This window comes from Vitis vinifera, chromosome 4, assembly GCF_030704535.1.
Source record: "Vitis vinifera cultivar Pinot Noir 40024 chromosome 4, ASM3070453v1".
Classification (NCBI taxonomy): Eukaryota; Viridiplantae; Streptophyta; class Magnoliopsida; order Vitales; family Vitaceae; genus Vitis; species Vitis vinifera.
In genome coordinates this window covers 15,716,589-15,733,639 of record NC_081808.1, presented here as the reverse complement: position 1 = coordinate 15,733,639, position 17,051 = coordinate 15,716,589, and the positions used below count along the sequence as shown (strand labels likewise).

Genomic DNA, 17,051 nt, shown 5'->3' with positions numbered 1-17,051 from the left:
CACTTGGTAAGCTTTTAGACTCCAAGGAGACATCCATTAGTTATCTCTTGCGAGCTTGAGAAGGGAAGTCCAAAGTTAAAGATCACCTTAAATGGAAAATGCTAGGTGAGAGGCACGAGCCATTGCAAGTTGCATCAGTGAGAGGGAATTAGAGCTGAAATCCATTTAAAGGATACATATGTACAACGTCGGTTAGAGAATTGACTATATGTAAATTCTCTAATGCGAGGAAATGAACCAAATGATCAGAGCTCTATTTTTGCATAAGGAACCTCCCCTATGAACCCAAACCTCCAAGGAATGTTTTTCTTCATAAGTAATTTCCATTATTTTCTTTTTAGTTAGCTTGAAACAAAACCTCGTTTAACCAAAGTTTGTGTTTTATTTCTTAAGCTAACCTTGAAATGAAAAAGCACCAATTTAACTCTGAATTGGTATCAGTTGTGAGTTGAAAACCCTTCCCAGAGAACGATCCTAGAGCCACTATGCTATATTAGTTAAAGCTATCCTAATGCATGGTGATATAGGTTATAAATTTTGTTGATTACTCCCTCAATCAAAGAGCACCAGCTGGACATGAATTAGCTGAGACACCAATTGGGAACGAATCATCTACATCGATTGCAATCGATCTGGGAACATTCAGATCAAAGGTATGTGACTTTATTCTCTAGATCTATGTTTTATATGGTATTCTTATTATTTTTTAATACTTGTTTATCCACTGTGATAGATTTAGAGAGCCTAGGATAGATTTTCATGCACCCTACACAATCTTAGGCATGAGAACGGAGTAATCCAGGGTTCCCAACATAACCAAGTGAAATGTAATTCAAGACAATTTCCACATATTCTACAAAGGTCAACACAACAAAGGATTGAAACTTTACCCTAAAAGTCATGGCAACAAAATCCCAATAAGAAGTGGCATATTGAACTAGAAGAGGATACAAAGACAAGGAGTTTAATCCCATCACGGATGAAACGTCATTCATCTTGGAAAATCTATACTGGTGGTTCATTAAAAGTAAAACAATATACCACTGTAATCACCAAGCGCTTAATCAAGGGATGCCTTAAGGATCTTGAAGAAAGTTCGGCAAAAACTAGCTATCATGTTAGAGTAGAAGTTGACTCTAATTCAGAAGCTTAAGAAGATGAACCAAGGGAAGCTCCTCAAGAATTTGAGGACGAAGGGCAAGCCACTATAAATGAGTTAAAAAAACTCAACTTAGATACAAATGAGAACCCAGTTCCAATCTATGTTAGTATGCTTTTAATTCATTCTAAAGAGAAATTATTTTGAGTTGTTACTTGAATATAAAGATGTCTTTGCATGGACATACAAAGAAATGTCAAATCTTGATCTAAAAATTGTAGTGCATCAGCTCATGATGAAGTATGATGTTCAACCAATTAAGTAAGCCCAAAGACGATTTTGACCAAAACTTGTTTCACAAATAGAAATAGGAATCGACAAACTAATTGAAGTTAGTTTCATTAGGGAGGTAAAACACCTAACTTGGATTGTAAACATTGTTCCAGTTAAGAAAAAGAATGGGTAATTCTATGTTTATGTGGATTTAAGAGATTTAAACAATGCTTGCCCAAAAGATTACTTTCCTTTACAAATCATTGAGCTCATCGTCAATGCAACTACTAGTCATGAAGCTTTATCTTTTATGGATGGATCATCGAGGTACAATCAAATATGGATCACGCCAAAGGTATTCACTTTTACAAAGTGATGTCTTTTAGACTAAAGAATGCAGGTGCAACATATCAATGTGCCATACAAAGAATCTTCAATGACATTTCCATAAGAATGTTGAGTGTTATATTGATGATTTGGTAGTAAAGTCTAGGAAAAAAAGAAGACCACTTACAAAATCTCCACAATGTGTTTGACATATTAAGAAGGTATCAACTTAAGATGAACCCTCTCAATATGCTTTTAGTCTTACTTCCAAGAAGTTTCTAGGGTATATTGTTTGATACCACGACATTGAGGTGGATCAATCTAAAATTGCAGCCATATGCCAGAGCCAAGGAATCTTCAAGAGCTCAAAAGCCTTCAAGGATGTCTTGCTTTCATTCGACGGTCTATATAAACCTTGTAAGACGATGTCAAACCTTCAACCGACTTACAAATAAAGATGCCCCATTTGTTTGCGACCAAGCTTATCTTAATGCCTTTGAAAACATCAAGAAGTATTTGGCTAATCCACCAATTTTAGGTGCTCCTATGATAAGGAAGTTATTGATACTCTACATCGTCACTTAAGAACGCTCTCTTAGAGCATTACTTGCATAAGAAAATAAAGAAAACAAAGAAATGGCCTTATATTACTTAAGTTGAACTCTAATGGGACTAGAATTAAATTACTTCCCAATAGAGAAGACTTGTTTTGATTTAATCTTCTTGGCAAAAAAGTTAAGACATTACATGCAAGCATACATGGTACACTTAATGGCACGTGTTGATCCTATTAAGTATGTGCTATCTAAGCCAGTTCTTTCAAGACAATTGGAAAGAAGAGGATTTCTATTCACTAAGTATGAAATAATCTACATCCCTCAAAAGGCAATCAAAATACAAGCACCCTCATACTTCTTGGCAGATCATCTTATCCTTACAACATAGGAAATATCAAACGACCTTATTGATAAAGAGATTTTTTACGTTAACGTTTTTTATTCGTGGATGATGTTCTTTGATGGGCCAACATGCTATAATGGAACAGGTGCAAGTGTTCTATTTATCTCACCATAAAGAAAAATACTACTATATTTGTTCTTAGTGAGCGATGTTTTAACAACATTGTTGAATACCAAGCCCTAATTATTGGCTACAAATGGCAATTGAAATGAAAATCACAAACTTGGAGATATGTGGGGATTCTAAGTTGGTAATCAATCAACTTCTAACTTTGTATGAGGTTAAAATTGATAACTTGATTACTCACTTCCAATATGCTACCTAACTAATTGAAAAGTTTGAGCAAACCTAATTAGTTCATATTCCATGAAAAGAGAATTAAATGGCAAATGCTCTAGCTAATTTAGCTACAAGTTTTATGCTACTTAAGGATGAAACTGTACATGTCCATGTTTACCATAGGTGGATACTGCCACTATTACCAATATTGCAACAAGAAGAGGTGAACGCTACATTGATGCTCACTATTAACACCGAAGATTGGCAACAACCAATAATTGACTACTATGAGCAAGGAAAGTTAATTGATGAACTATGCATTGAACAAAAATATGATGTTAAGCTCCATGCTTCATTTACTACAATGAAACACTCTATTGTCGCCCATTTAATGGAGTACTTCTTCAATTTCTAAGAGAAGAAAAGTTGAATCAAGTGATTGAAGAAGCTCATTCTGGGATTTTTGAGGCTCGCCAATCAAGCCTAAAGCTTCATTTTTGAATAAAAAGTATGGATTATTATTGGCAGACTATGGTTAAGAATTGTATGGAATATGCTAAGAAGTGTCAATCATGTCAATTTGATTCAAACTTTATACACCAACCCCTTGAGCCACTCCATTTTATAGTTGCGTTATGGCCATTTAATGCATGGGGACTTGATATGGTTGGACCCATTACTTCTAAATCCTTTGGCGGACATGCTTACATATTAACAACAATAGATTGTTTTTCTAAATGGGTGGAAACTATGCCACTTAAAGAAGTGAAGAAAGAAACTATGGTGAACTTCATTCGCAGTAACATCATTTATTAGTACGAGGTACCATGGTACACAATCACTAACAATGGGAAACCTTTTTACAACAAATTGATGAATAGTCTTTATGAGAGGTTTGGTTTCAAGGAACACAATTCATCAATGTACAAAGTACCAACCAATGGTCTTGTAGAAGCATTTAACAAGACCTTTTGCTATTTATTATGGAAAATTGATGATAAGTCAAAAAGGGATTGGCATAAACGAGTAGGAGAAACACTCTAAGCATACCGAATACCCACACAAGCAACCCAACAACCCCTTACTCTCTTGTTTATGGTGTAGAAGTTGTACTACCCCTTGAGTGTCAAATACCATCATTAAGGATCGTTATACATGAAGGTCTAATTGATGAAGATAATGTCAAGTTATATCTTCAAGAGTTAGAAGCATTAGATGAGGAGCAACTCGAAGCCCAACAACACTTAGAGTATTATCAAGCACGTCTTTCAAGTGTTTTTAACAAAAGGGTTTGCCTTTGATTCTTTCAAGTTGGTGATCTAATTCTCGCTATCCGTAAACCCATAATCACCACACATAAGATTGGAAGAAAATTTACACCAAAATAGGATGGACCTTATGTAATGCAGAAAGTTTACACCAACGGTACATTGTCACTAAAGATGGATTAAGAATTGGCCCCATCAATGACAAATTCTTAAAGCGTTACTACGCTTGAGTCACACTATGCTCCTAGTCCACATGATCTTAAATTGCATACGATACAAAAATAAAAATTAAAAAAACAAATAAATAAACATTAAGTTGAAACCTGAAAAGGCGACTTAGGCAAAAATTACGACATAATCTCATAAGATTAATTTTTAGTTTTAGTAAAAGTTAGAGCACAAAAATATAAAAAATAAAAATCGAACTATGTTTGACTTGATCATCTCTCTTTGAAGGGTATGTAGGCAACTTAAGGAAACTACTCGAGTTTAGTCACAACCAAAAAAATAAATAAATAAATAATCATTTTTATTAATAAGTTTGGCTAACAAATGCTAAACTTATAATATCTCAATAAAAAATGAAATAAAAAAATAAAAAGTAAAACAAAGTAAGAAGGCATAATGGTTACATCTACACCAAGTGTGTAAGCTCATCATGTTGAGTCCCTAAGGCTTCTTGAAGTGTCTCCAAGGTCTTGACATTGACATTAGTAAGCACAAGGGTCTGGGTGATGGTGATTCGTTCTTTCCTCAAACTAGAAAGGCCATTTTGCTTTTTAGTTAAATTCTCATCAATCTCCAAAAGTGAGTTATGAAGTCACTCATTTTGTATATTTAATTGCTCCAACTCTCTCTTAAGTGTGTCCTGCTTAGCGTCAAGAATAATTAACTCAACTTTTAATGATTGGGGACGGTTCACCCCTGCTCTCTCAGAGTTTAAAGTATCAGCAATTTGAGATGCAAAAATAGTTAAATGTTCACTTTATTCTTCCGGAGGTGTCTCCATAAAGTGAGCACGTCGTGTTCTATCGAGGCAATCTACACCTGCCATGTACTTCTCAATCTGAGACTTTAGTGGTGAAGGGTTTACTCCAATCTTCATAATAGCATTAAAAAACTCATTCATTTTTCCTTTCAGTAATGGAAGACACTCATGGGAAGTTTTGAAAATCATTTCTTTAATGCATTCTCCTATCATACTTGTCGTTTGATGTTGTGCTATAAGTGATGCTTGGTGTTGGGCATTAAGGATGATTTGTTCCATGCCAAATGTGTGAGTGGGATTAGGAGGAGTCAAAGGAAGGGTAGTAAGGTATGAAGATTGTTGTTCAACAATTAAACCTACAATGGTTAAAAGTCTCAATTCATTATATGTTGTATTTCCAATTGTGGTATTTCAACCTCGAGATTCGATTAGAACATCACTTGAGATGTTAGTATACCTTCATCACCCAAATGGGAATGAAGTAAAGGTAATGGGATGACAAAGGGATCCTTTTGTCACATAGTCGAGTTAAAGGACGTCCACTCCCTAGTAGCAACAAGATTTTCAAACTGATCCTTAGGATAGGTGTCACGCCCCAAAACCCACTCCAAGGGCATGAAGATTATTTCCCACCTTAAGCCCAAAGGTTCAAAGTGGAAACGACATAAACATTCGTATTGTAACTAGAAATTTACCAATTACCAAATTCCTATTCAGAGTAGTATGGCAAAATTGTAAAATCTCCAAGTATCAACCAAAGTGTTATTGTCCAAATAACTCCAAACTCAAAATAATTCAAACAAGAATTAAGTTTTAACATCAAAACAATGTCCAAAATAAAGAGAGTTTAAACAAATGTCATAATAAAGCCAAATTTCCCTCCTAACGGTCACTCCTCGCTCGAACTGCGGTTACCTAAAAGATTATCAACAAAAGGGGATGAGCTCAAAGCCCAATAAGGAACATTAATACAGTTTCATGAATCAAACATTTTCAATCATGCTTGCAAATAGGAGATATAACATATACTTATTTTCATAAAAACTTTTGAGTTCAAAATACTAATACATTCAAACTTTTCAACAAAACTTTCTAATATCCATTTCAAAACAATTTCTCATCAAAACCAAATTGAATACGTTCAAAATATCTTTACTCTGGTTATTGTATGACAAATGGTGCCCAATTAGGTGGGACTTCACAATTGAGTAACTAGTTTCAAATTTGTTCCATTTAAGGTGAACAAAACTAAATGTCAACAATTATAACCCGTTGACTAAGGTTATAAGGTCAACTATTATAACCCATTGACTAGGGCCATAGAAATGTCAACAATTATATCCCGTTGACTAAGGCCATAGGAACCAGAGTCAAACACTTTATTTCATTAATTCAAACTTGCAAAATAAAATATCATATCTCCAAAAATTTTCATTTTTAATAAACAAAGAAAATTCTCAAATATACTTTCCATACAAAACACATATTTGATCCATGAGTAAAGATAAAAATAATATTTTTACACATTTCAAAATACAATATAAAAAGAAAATTATTTTCTTTTATAAAAATCTGCATTAATTTCCCTTACCTTGAAGAAGCGCTTAAAAACTTGAAGTATTTAGTTTGACGAATTTACTCATCACCTAACATAATATCATACACAATTATCTAAAGGTAAAAATTTGACAATCCTAAAAATATTTTATTTAGTATTAGGGATCCTAATTAATTTCTCATGTTAATATTATTACTACCCAATATTGTTTTCAACTTACTAAACAATAATAAATTAATTTACTAAGTTTCCAAATTATTGTAAAATTCATTTTCTTTTCTAATCTTACCCTTCCTATTTATTTCTTTATATACTTAAATTAAATTAAAACTTATACATGAAACTATTATTATTATTATTGTTCCCATAATCCAACTGTCACTTAACCACAATTCCACCCCCACTCCCCATTACATATATTATTATTACTTTCAAAGACCCAACAACACCATTACTCCAAGCCACCAACTACACCCATTATTATTATTATAATAATAACACTTTTTTTTTTCTTCTGTTTCTTCCTTCTTGGACGTCCACATGCATCCTTGGATTTTTTTTTTTAAAACCTTCTACTATGACACATCTACATTATTATTATTTTCTCTTCACCATTCCAGAAAATCATGTTACTCTTATTTTATTTATTTATTTATTATTATTTTTTTTCAACATGCCAAATCCTTCCTACGCATCTTTCATCATTTTTTTTCCTCTCTAAATTCAAAACTTTTAACCTCCATACTTGCAAATTTTATGTAATTTTCACATTCGAAACTATATAATTTTTTTATTATCTAGATCTATTCATTTGAGTAATCAAAATTTATCGATCTCCATTAATAAATCAAACTATGTTAATAAATTTTTAATCTTTTTGACCTAGAAATTAATTAAACAAACTCTAGTCAAAATTGAGATATTACAAAGAAAATCTGAAGTGTTCAAAACTAATTAACGAATATAAAATATTAATTTAAAGATTAAAAATCTTACCTGAAAAATTGATCTTCAAACCCTAAACCTCCAAATCTTCAGCCCTATGCTCTCTGATATTTCTGATATCTATGTAAAAGGAGTTTCTGAATAGAGAAAATAAGAAAAATCTAATTTATATCTAGGGGTTTTAAATATGAAAATACTTAATTAATAATTTCTAAATTATGATTTTACACCTAAATTGGGTTTGGGGCATTACATCAGGTCTCATCATCTTCATCAACAAGTTGGTTGTCACCTTCCATTTAAGGTAAAATATTTATTTTTGTTAGTATCAATACAAAAAAAAAAAAAAAAAAATCCTCTCCACCAACAAGTTCCATTAGTTGAGTAGAGATTGGAATGTCAACAAAGAAGACATCTACATCAAGAGGACGAGAGTTAGCCTTATCATAGTACACAGGGTTAGGTTTAGTCTTTCAACATTTGAAGTGACATTCACTTGTATCTTCAGGATTGTCATATGATACATCGAGAGCCTTTGCATTGTCAACTTGCTTAGCTGGGTGAATCATGACAACTGATAGTCTTACGTCATGATTTACCATAGGTCCTGTCCAGTGTGCATTAGATATACAGTCTAAATCCATGAACCGACTGTGAATGACTTATCACTTTGCAAGGAATTCATGACTTGGATCTCCTATGCAACTCATAATGCATCCAAGTCATGTACAATGCAAGTAATGTGGGAGTGTATGTTCAAATAACCAATTAATGCATTGAAATAATAAATGGGAAACTAAGAAACATAGATAAATTTAAAAATGAATCTTAATCTATTACATCATGTTATGTTTTCTAAGGTTCAATCCCAACAACTTAAGTATATGCTTTATAGTTGTCCAATTTTCTGGGCCTAGATTTGACCGATATCTACTCTCCATACCTACTACAAAACAAATATCTAACCTAGTGCATAGCATTGTATAGATAAGACTACCCATTGTAGAGGTATAAGGTACTACTTGCATGTGCTCTTTCTCTTTAGTTGTCTCAGGACACTAATCCTAGGAAAGAGGAATTCCATGCATGAAAGGTAACAAGCCCTTCTTGAAATCCTACATCATATACTTAACCAAGAGCTTGTCAATATAGGTAGCTTGAAATAGCACCAATTTCCTAGAAATCTTTAAGGACTTTAATCCCAAGAATATGGTGTGCTTCACCCAGAACCTTCATTTGAAACTAAGTAGACAACCAGATCTTGATTGATGACAATAGCCGTGCATCATTACCAATGAGTAGAATGTCATCAATGTACAAGACCATAAAAACCACTATGCTTCCCTACACCTTCTTGTACACACAAGGTTCATCCTCATTTTGATAAAAGTCAAATGTTTTAACCACGTGATCAAAATGTTTATTCCCTAAGCGGGATACTTGCTTTAATTCATAATGGATTTATGCAACTTGCATATATACCATATGCTTTTAGCTCTTTGCTATGAAACCATTTGGTTGCATCATATAGGTGCACTCGTCAAGATTCTTATTCAAGAATGTAGTCTTGACATCCATTTGTCATATTTCATAACCGAGATGTGTTGCAATGGATAGGAGTATTATGATGGACTTGAGCATGGGTATCGGACAGAAGGTTTCCTTATAGTTGAAACTAGGTTTTTGACTATAACCCTTCTGTATAAGCTTAACATTATATGTCTTAACCTTTTCATCTACTCCTCTCTTCCTCTTCTAAATCCACTTGCACTCTATGGGTTTTATCCTTTCAGGCGCTTCTACAAGTTCCCAAACTTGGTTAAAATGCATGGATAGGAGTAGTTTGTTGATATTAGACCTTTTTTCTTTTTCTTTTCTTTTCTAGATTTCATGGTAGTAAATATAAGGTGATTTTAAAAGTCCAGGTAAACTTTGTTTTAGATTGATTGGATATGCTGATTTTGGGTTATAGTTTAGATATCTTGATTTTGGGCTAAATACAGTTTGAACAAATTATAAGTTAATTTTTTGTGTCTATATGTTGATTTGAACATATAATAGGTTGAATTTTGATTATTTCTATATATAGGTTGCTTATAATTGTTAGCATATTGTTTGATACATGGGTTGAATTTTGATTATTTATGTATGCATAGAAATTAGTCTTGTAAAATAGGTAACCGATGGTCAATACATAGGAAATTGCTTCATTGGTCTAACATTAAGAAAAAGACTTGATTAATGTTTAGGATATATTTAATACTGTTTGGTACTTAGGAGAGAAGATCAAAGAAAACGTCTTCAAGAAAACCCTCATGTTGTCATGAAATTTCTTTCTTCTTTGGTCTTAACTTTAAAGTAATGCAATGAAGGTGTATAACTAGGCTATCCTAAGAATTTGTTTTTGACAAATAGCAATAATCTACATTCAACGAAAATTGAAGGTTTGTCATTTGCATTTTTTTGTGACGTAGTCTTAGATTTCAAACATTGATATTAACTTATAATTAACCTGTAGTTGGTTCTCATTAAGAAATTTCAGTTATATTAAACCTAAGAAATTATATTATATTAAACTTGAGAAATTACAGTTAGTTGTTCTAATTTTACTCTAAACTTTTTTGTTCAAAAGATGAGTTTTGATTTTACATTGAAATTGTCTGTTGAAAAGATGTGTTCTAATTTTATATTAAACTCATTTATTGAAAAGACGAGTTCTTATTTTATGCTTAACTACTCATCTATTCAAAAAACTAGTTTTGATTTTATATTTAATTTGTTCGTTCAAAAGATGAATTCTAATTTTACTTGTAGTTAGTGTTTTGATTTTACACTGAAATCGTCTATTGAAAAGACAAGTTTTGATTTTATATTAGACTTATCTCTATGGAAAAGATGAATTTTGATTTTATAACAAATTTGTCTACTCAAAAGACTAGTTCTAATTTTATATTGAATTCGTTTGTTCAAAAAACAAATTCTGATTTTACATTGAACCCATCTTTTTAAAAGATGAGCTCTAATTTTATAAGTTTAGATTTTACATTGAACTTGTCTCTTCAAAAGACAATTTTTGATTTTATATTGAACTCGTATCTTTAAAATACAAGATCCCTATGGAATTTTACTTACACCAAATCATCGCTATTTAATTTAGAAAAAGTTTGGGGAACACGATATTTAAAAAAAAAAAATTAAAAATTTGTTGTAGTTTTGCATAAACCAAGTGAATGGATCGTATCTTGTGTCTTGGTGTTTTTCTTAGGTCAACTTGATTTATACCATCCAAAACCACGGAATTTGAATAGTTCAATTAAGAACAAATTCTGACATATTGGAATCATATCAACTAATGATCAACTTAACTTAAGTAAATCAAATCCATTTTTTGGCTTACTGGATGTGACCCTTTTTAAGTTCCACAACTAAATTTTTAGTTGAGATAATTTGCTAATTCTTTGAATAGTAGGCCCCTTATAGAACACACCAATCTTCTACAAATACCGGCAAGAAGAAATCTTAGCTCATTGTTGCCACTTCGATATGAAGGGACATGATGAAGAGAGGCGTCATGGAGTTCTCATTAAGATACTAGCATTGAGTGCCTTAGAATTTAAGCTCAGAGAGGCGCCATGGCTAGAGTTGAGGTCATTTTGAGAGCCAAATCTGATAAAAGAAACAAATTGAGAAACTGAAATGGGGGTGACATACCTGAAATCATTTTTTCTACTAATATCAGAGGCGAAGTGCCTTCAGATGCAGTAAAATGCCTTCTTTCATGGTCAGCTGAGTTGTCCTCATCCTTGGCTGCTAAGCACCATATTGTTTAAAAGTTTCTTTGTATTTTCTTTTTCTCAATATCACTTCATGTATAGCCCGTGTTTAACTTGAAATTGAGAATGAAAGTTTTTCCCTTGTAAATTTTTTTTCTTTTGATGGTGGAGAGGCAATTGAGATGAGCTGAACACTAGAAAAGAGTTGGGAAAATAGCTAAGACTAACGGGTTTGCCACTTCATGTTTCATTTGTTATGAAATGTAGAAGCTAGCATAACCCTTTCTTTGCAAATTATTCCTCCACATACATGAAACATAAATACGTAGTCTGATGCCCAGCTGGCTGCCCATAAACCAGCTGTTATTATATATGAATAAATCTACCCATGGATATTCATCAACCAACACGTAAATTTGAAATTAACATAACTGTCCACAGTTTCGTGACAATGGTACTCCAAAAAAGCAAGGCGGGGAAACTAATATATAGTGATTAACCGAGCAACCTGCATACATGCTATGTTATTTTCCAAATGATCAAGTCCTTGAATCCAAGGCCATGATGGTGCTGAGATTCATGGGGTTCATGTACATGGTTGAGCCGGTCATGATCTGTTGTACTATCAGTCTGTTTGCCTTTTCGGATGGATGGAATGCATCCCAAAACGCATACTGGCCTCGGTTGGGGCACAGGTTTGAGAGCACCGTGCAAAGTCCGAGCCCATTGTAGGGTCCTTGCCCACAACATGCTATCTTTGATGTTGTAAACCCTGTCCAGTCATAACATACATGAATAATGCCATTACATTTAGTCTTACCATGATTAACAAATTATCTTTTAATTTGTTGCATGCCTAATTAAATTCCAAGCATACCCATTTCATGATGGAAGTCTTTTTCAACAAAAAAGGAAAAGAGAATCAATATATAGTTACATATATAGAAGCTAACGTACCAAATGCCTGAGGATCAGTGATGAAGTCCATATGCATTTCGTGTGTATTGGCAGCGATGAAGACATCTGCATGAAACTTTTTATTGAGTCCTTGTAGCATCTGAACGAGTTGTGGGTTGAACAAGGCTGAAGCTTGCTGCAATTCAGCTGCGCACTCGCCGTTTCTGCTCCTCATGGCACGTTCTGCTGGTACACACCCCATTGGTCCAGTGCCCGTCACAAGAACCCTACGTGCTCCAAGCTTATATAGCCTCTGCAACCATAAGTTTAGACCATACATATAAGTCACTAAAATACATAACAACATTAATGCATTGTATTTTGTTAGAAAATGGGACAACCCAACGCACAAAATAGTAACAGTGCTCATTTGTAAAGTTTATATGCACTGGAAAAGGCTCTAATGTAACAAGTGGCTCTACCTACCAAAACAAGTCTCTTGTGATAGACTACTATATATGCAATACCATAATGCATTTGCCCTCAACTCATCCCCAGTTCCTATATGAGATTCAATAGTGAATATTTTATGCAGACTAAGCCAAAATGTAACACATGTTGGGGAGAATTACCATTAGAATTTTTTGGTACTCAGAGATGAGATAGCGAACATAATTGGGAAGAGCAAATTGGCGAGATCTTGCAGAGTTGGGCACCAAGTAGTAGTTGTTGACGAAGTCGTTGCCACCTAGAGTGATGAGGACGAGTGCTTGGTTTACAATTCCCCTAGCCTTTTGAGCTCCAACTAGTGCAGTCAACTTTTGCTGGTATTGTTGGAAGTACTCCAACTGTCTATATATTCTGATTATGTTAAGCTGCAAATGTGCCAATATTAAATCCATAATTATTTAGACAGAAATTTTAAATCGTACTTTTCTTATTTTTGAAAACAAACATTATTTACGAATACTCACAAACTGAATCCCAGTGTCATTGAGGATTCCGATACCAGCAGAAGCGAAATTGGCACCAACTAGTAGTTTTTTCCCTGTAAGCTGCGGGCTCAGGTATGGCAATGTAGATTCCGATTTAATTGTCTGACCTGTTAATACACATTATACATCAACATGGAAAAACCAACTATACATAGAAATAATACCAAGAGCCCAAATGGGAAACCTAACTGATAATATCAGGAATGTTAAGGCCATTGGAGAAGCGGCCAGTGGCACGGTGAGTCGGATAATCAATGCCATAAGGTGGCGAATCAGCACGGGCGCTGGTGACCAAGTAGTTGTTGTTGCCACTGTCAACGAGCGAGTCTCCAAATACGAAGAAAGCCCGAGCCTCAGTGAGAGGAGCTAGGGTTCCCAACAATGCCATGAGTACCATCACCAAAACTGATGAGTTAGCCATTGAAATGATCTTATCCATGAAACCTTAGATCGAAATCGGTTTTGATGCAACTATCAAGAATAGGGTTCACCATTTATATATACAGAGTGTTGAGCTAGGGTTTTGATCACTTGTGACTGTATTAATGGCTTTGTACCTAGATACAACAAAGAGCTGGGAAACAAGGAAGCTAGCTAGCAGTAGAGGTAGTTGCTGAACACAACCACCCTCATTATATCACACGATCATCATATTGATGCAATAAAGAATAGGGTTGCCTTTTAATGTACATGAATATGAACAACTCAGAGGTGAAATAGTAGTTGATTCACCAGCTGAGTAGAACTACATAGATGAAGGCAGAAATAATAGGAGTCATAGTCGACTTGTTAGAAATTTATGTGATATAATAAAAACTGCAGCTACTTGAAGAAGCAAGTTAAAATTTTCTACCAGTCTATTCTCTTAAATTGATGGCTGGATAGAAAATAATGAAAAGGGCAAAAAAGTATTAGAAGTTTTCATGAGAATTAAATTTATTTTAAAGTCATTTTTAGGAAATAACAAAAAATAAAAATAAAAATCATACTTTAAAAATTTAGGGGTTGTTGGATAAAATTGAATATTTATACTTAATGACTTAAGTTGACTTTAAGTTAAATTTACTTAAATCGTTAACTTAAAATTTATTACTTAATTCTTACTTTGAGTATTAATAAAATTAACTTAAAACATATTTTAAATCATCAAATTGATATATTTATCCTAATAAATTATGATTAAGGTAAATGAGGTTGAGTAACGGTAGAGGTTGTAGAACAGTAAAGGAGATCATGGAGGTAACTAGGAGAATAAGGATAAAAAGGTGCAAAGGAGATCGTGGAGATAACTAGAAAAATAAGGATGAAAATATATAATAAAGATGTAGATTTTAGAATAAGTTAATCGTTTTTACTTATTACTTAAAGTTGTTTTTTATAAAAAGTTATACTATTAAGTTATTTTACTAAATATATTTAATTTATCGATTGATTTAAATTAAGTTATTAAGTCACTTTAAGTTATTAAATTGATTTACCAAACACCTTATTGAAGATCTAATTAAAAATTTTAATTAAATTATTAAAACATATTTTTTTTAAAAAAAAAAATCAACCCTTTCAATGAATATAAATTATAAATATTCTCAAACTTACAAAAAATTTACAATTTTTGAAAGTTATAAAAATAATTGATAAATTAGAATATAAAAGGCCCAAAAACAATTGGTAACAAAAAATAAATAAAAATATTAATAAAAGCTGTTGCCATTTTTGGCATAAAAATCTACTGAAAGCAGCTATTGGTTGGGTGGAAAAACAGTTGAACTATCAACTGTTCCCCATGGATGAAACATTATTCTTCGAGACCTGTATTTTCAGGCTCTTTAATTATTCTTCTATTTCACATTTTTCTTGTGATGTATCAAGTACAAAAATTCACCTAATTAACCAATATATACGTATAGAATAAATAATAATGGGTTGTTAGCATCTTTGTAACTTTAGGCCAAAGCTTTTCTTTCAAAGTGATTCATCGACAGGATTCTGTTTGGATCATAGAAAGATGAGGTGGGAAAGGAAGTATACCTTAGAATTTTTCTAAAAAAAAAATAGAAAACTTCAATATTTTGAATATTTGATTTATAGCAGGTTTTTTTTTTTTTCTTTTCTTTTTTTGGTTATAGTGAAGATTTAGAGTGCAATGTTAACGAGATTGTTTAGATTGAATCAAATGGCTGGATTTGGGCTTTAATCACAAACTAGGAGGCCACGGAGGTGGGCTTCTCTGATTTGGCCCAATTTTATGAGCTTTTAAAGTGGAATAGCATGAAATTCAAATTTTCAAACGACGCCGTTTCAATGAGGAGGGGAAAAAAAGAACGGAAAGGGGCAAAAAGAGTCGCCGTTGCCGGGGATCGAACCCGGGTCACCCGCGTGACAGGCGGGAATACTCACCACTATACTACAACGACTTATTGATTGTTTTTGGCATTATAATTCCATATTTCGTAATTGTTGATAATTTCTCCAAAACAAATCAATCTTATAAAGGCTTTGTCGTTGAAAAATTTCTACTTTGCAATTAAAGTCATAATGTATTATGAAAATTTTATTAAATTTAAATTGATTTATCCCAAGATTAAAAAAAAAAATGCAATACCATTTTTACATTGTTTTTTTTTTTTTTTAAATAAAGTTCCATTTTTAAATATAAGTTATTTGATAAAATTAAAACCTTTACTTAAATTTATTTTTTGGCTTCGAAGGAATCACTCTAAATAGAGTTTAAGAGTTGGCATAAGCAAATATGCAATATAATTTTTTAATTATAAAATTTAAAATTAATAAACTAAAAATATGAAGTAAACTACTGAAAGATAAATTATATATATATATGTATAAATAACAAACTTATACATTCTATAGTGTACATTACAAGTTCTAGGCAAAAGGAAAAGAAAGAAAGAAACAAAAAAACAAAATACCTGCTATAAAATAATGTTTTTTTGATGAAATGGGTATTTGATAAACAAATTTAATAATTTGAAATGACTTAATAACTTAATTTAAGTTATTAAGTAAATTATGTATGTTTAATGAAATAACTTAATAATATGACTTAAAATCAAAAATAACTTTTAATTAAGAAGTGAAAAGAATTAACTTATTTTTAAATTTGCATCTTTATTTTACTTTTTTACTCTCATTTAATGTAGTTACTTTCACAATCTCTTTTGCTATTCGATTATTACTCAACCCACTTTATCCTAATTATAATTTATGTGAATAAATATGTTAACTTGATGATTTATAATAAATTTTAAATTAATTTTATCAAACAACCTTAATACTTAAAATAAGAATTAAGTAATAAGTTTTAAGTCAACAACTTAAATATAATAAAACTTAAAATCAACTTAAATTATTAAATAATAAGTATTGAGTTTTACTAGACACATTCTAAGAGAAATTATAATCTTACCGAAAGTATTGATTTATTGATAAATAAATAATTTATTAATTTATTGATAAATGAATGTTTATTAATTTATAAAGAGTATTATATTTCTACTATAGAGTACTTGTATATATCATACTATTAAATCTAAAAATAATGAATGCGGTAGAAAGTTAATACATAAAATCTTAATAAAATATTAAAAAATTTAAAAAAAATGATTAGTAATTGTTGAGATTTAAAAAAGAAATCTTAAAAAGAAGAGATATGATGTCCTATCTTAATGCTC

The 17,051-nt window shown here is 32.0% G+C and overlaps 1 protein-coding gene and 1 non-coding gene across 2 annotated transcripts; both read right to left on the bottom strand.

The window, feature by feature from the left end:
* Positions 1 to 11,796: 11,796 nt before the first annotated feature.
* LOC100260283 (GDSL esterase/lipase At5g33370) lies at positions 11,797 to 13,840 on the bottom strand. Its single transcript, XM_002268790.5, has 5 exons — positions 13,552 to 13,840; positions 13,342 to 13,469; positions 13,000 to 13,242; positions 12,428 to 12,680; positions 11,797 to 12,242 (listed from the first exon to the last, which is right to left on the bottom strand). Exons 1-5 carry the CDS (start codon positions 13,799 to 13,801, stop codon positions 12,010 to 12,012), a joined length of 1,107 nt encoding a protein of 368 aa, XP_002268826.1. The 5' UTR covers positions 13,802 to 13,840; the 3' UTR covers positions 11,797 to 12,009.
* Positions 13,841 to 15,704: 1,864 nt separating this feature from the next.
* On the bottom strand, positions 15,705 to 15,776 carry TRNAD-GUC (transfer RNA aspartic acid (anticodon GUC)). Its single transcript has one exon. It is a non-coding gene; the product is annotated as a tRNA-Asp (tRNA).
* Positions 15,777 to 17,051: the final 1,275 nt, after the last annotated feature.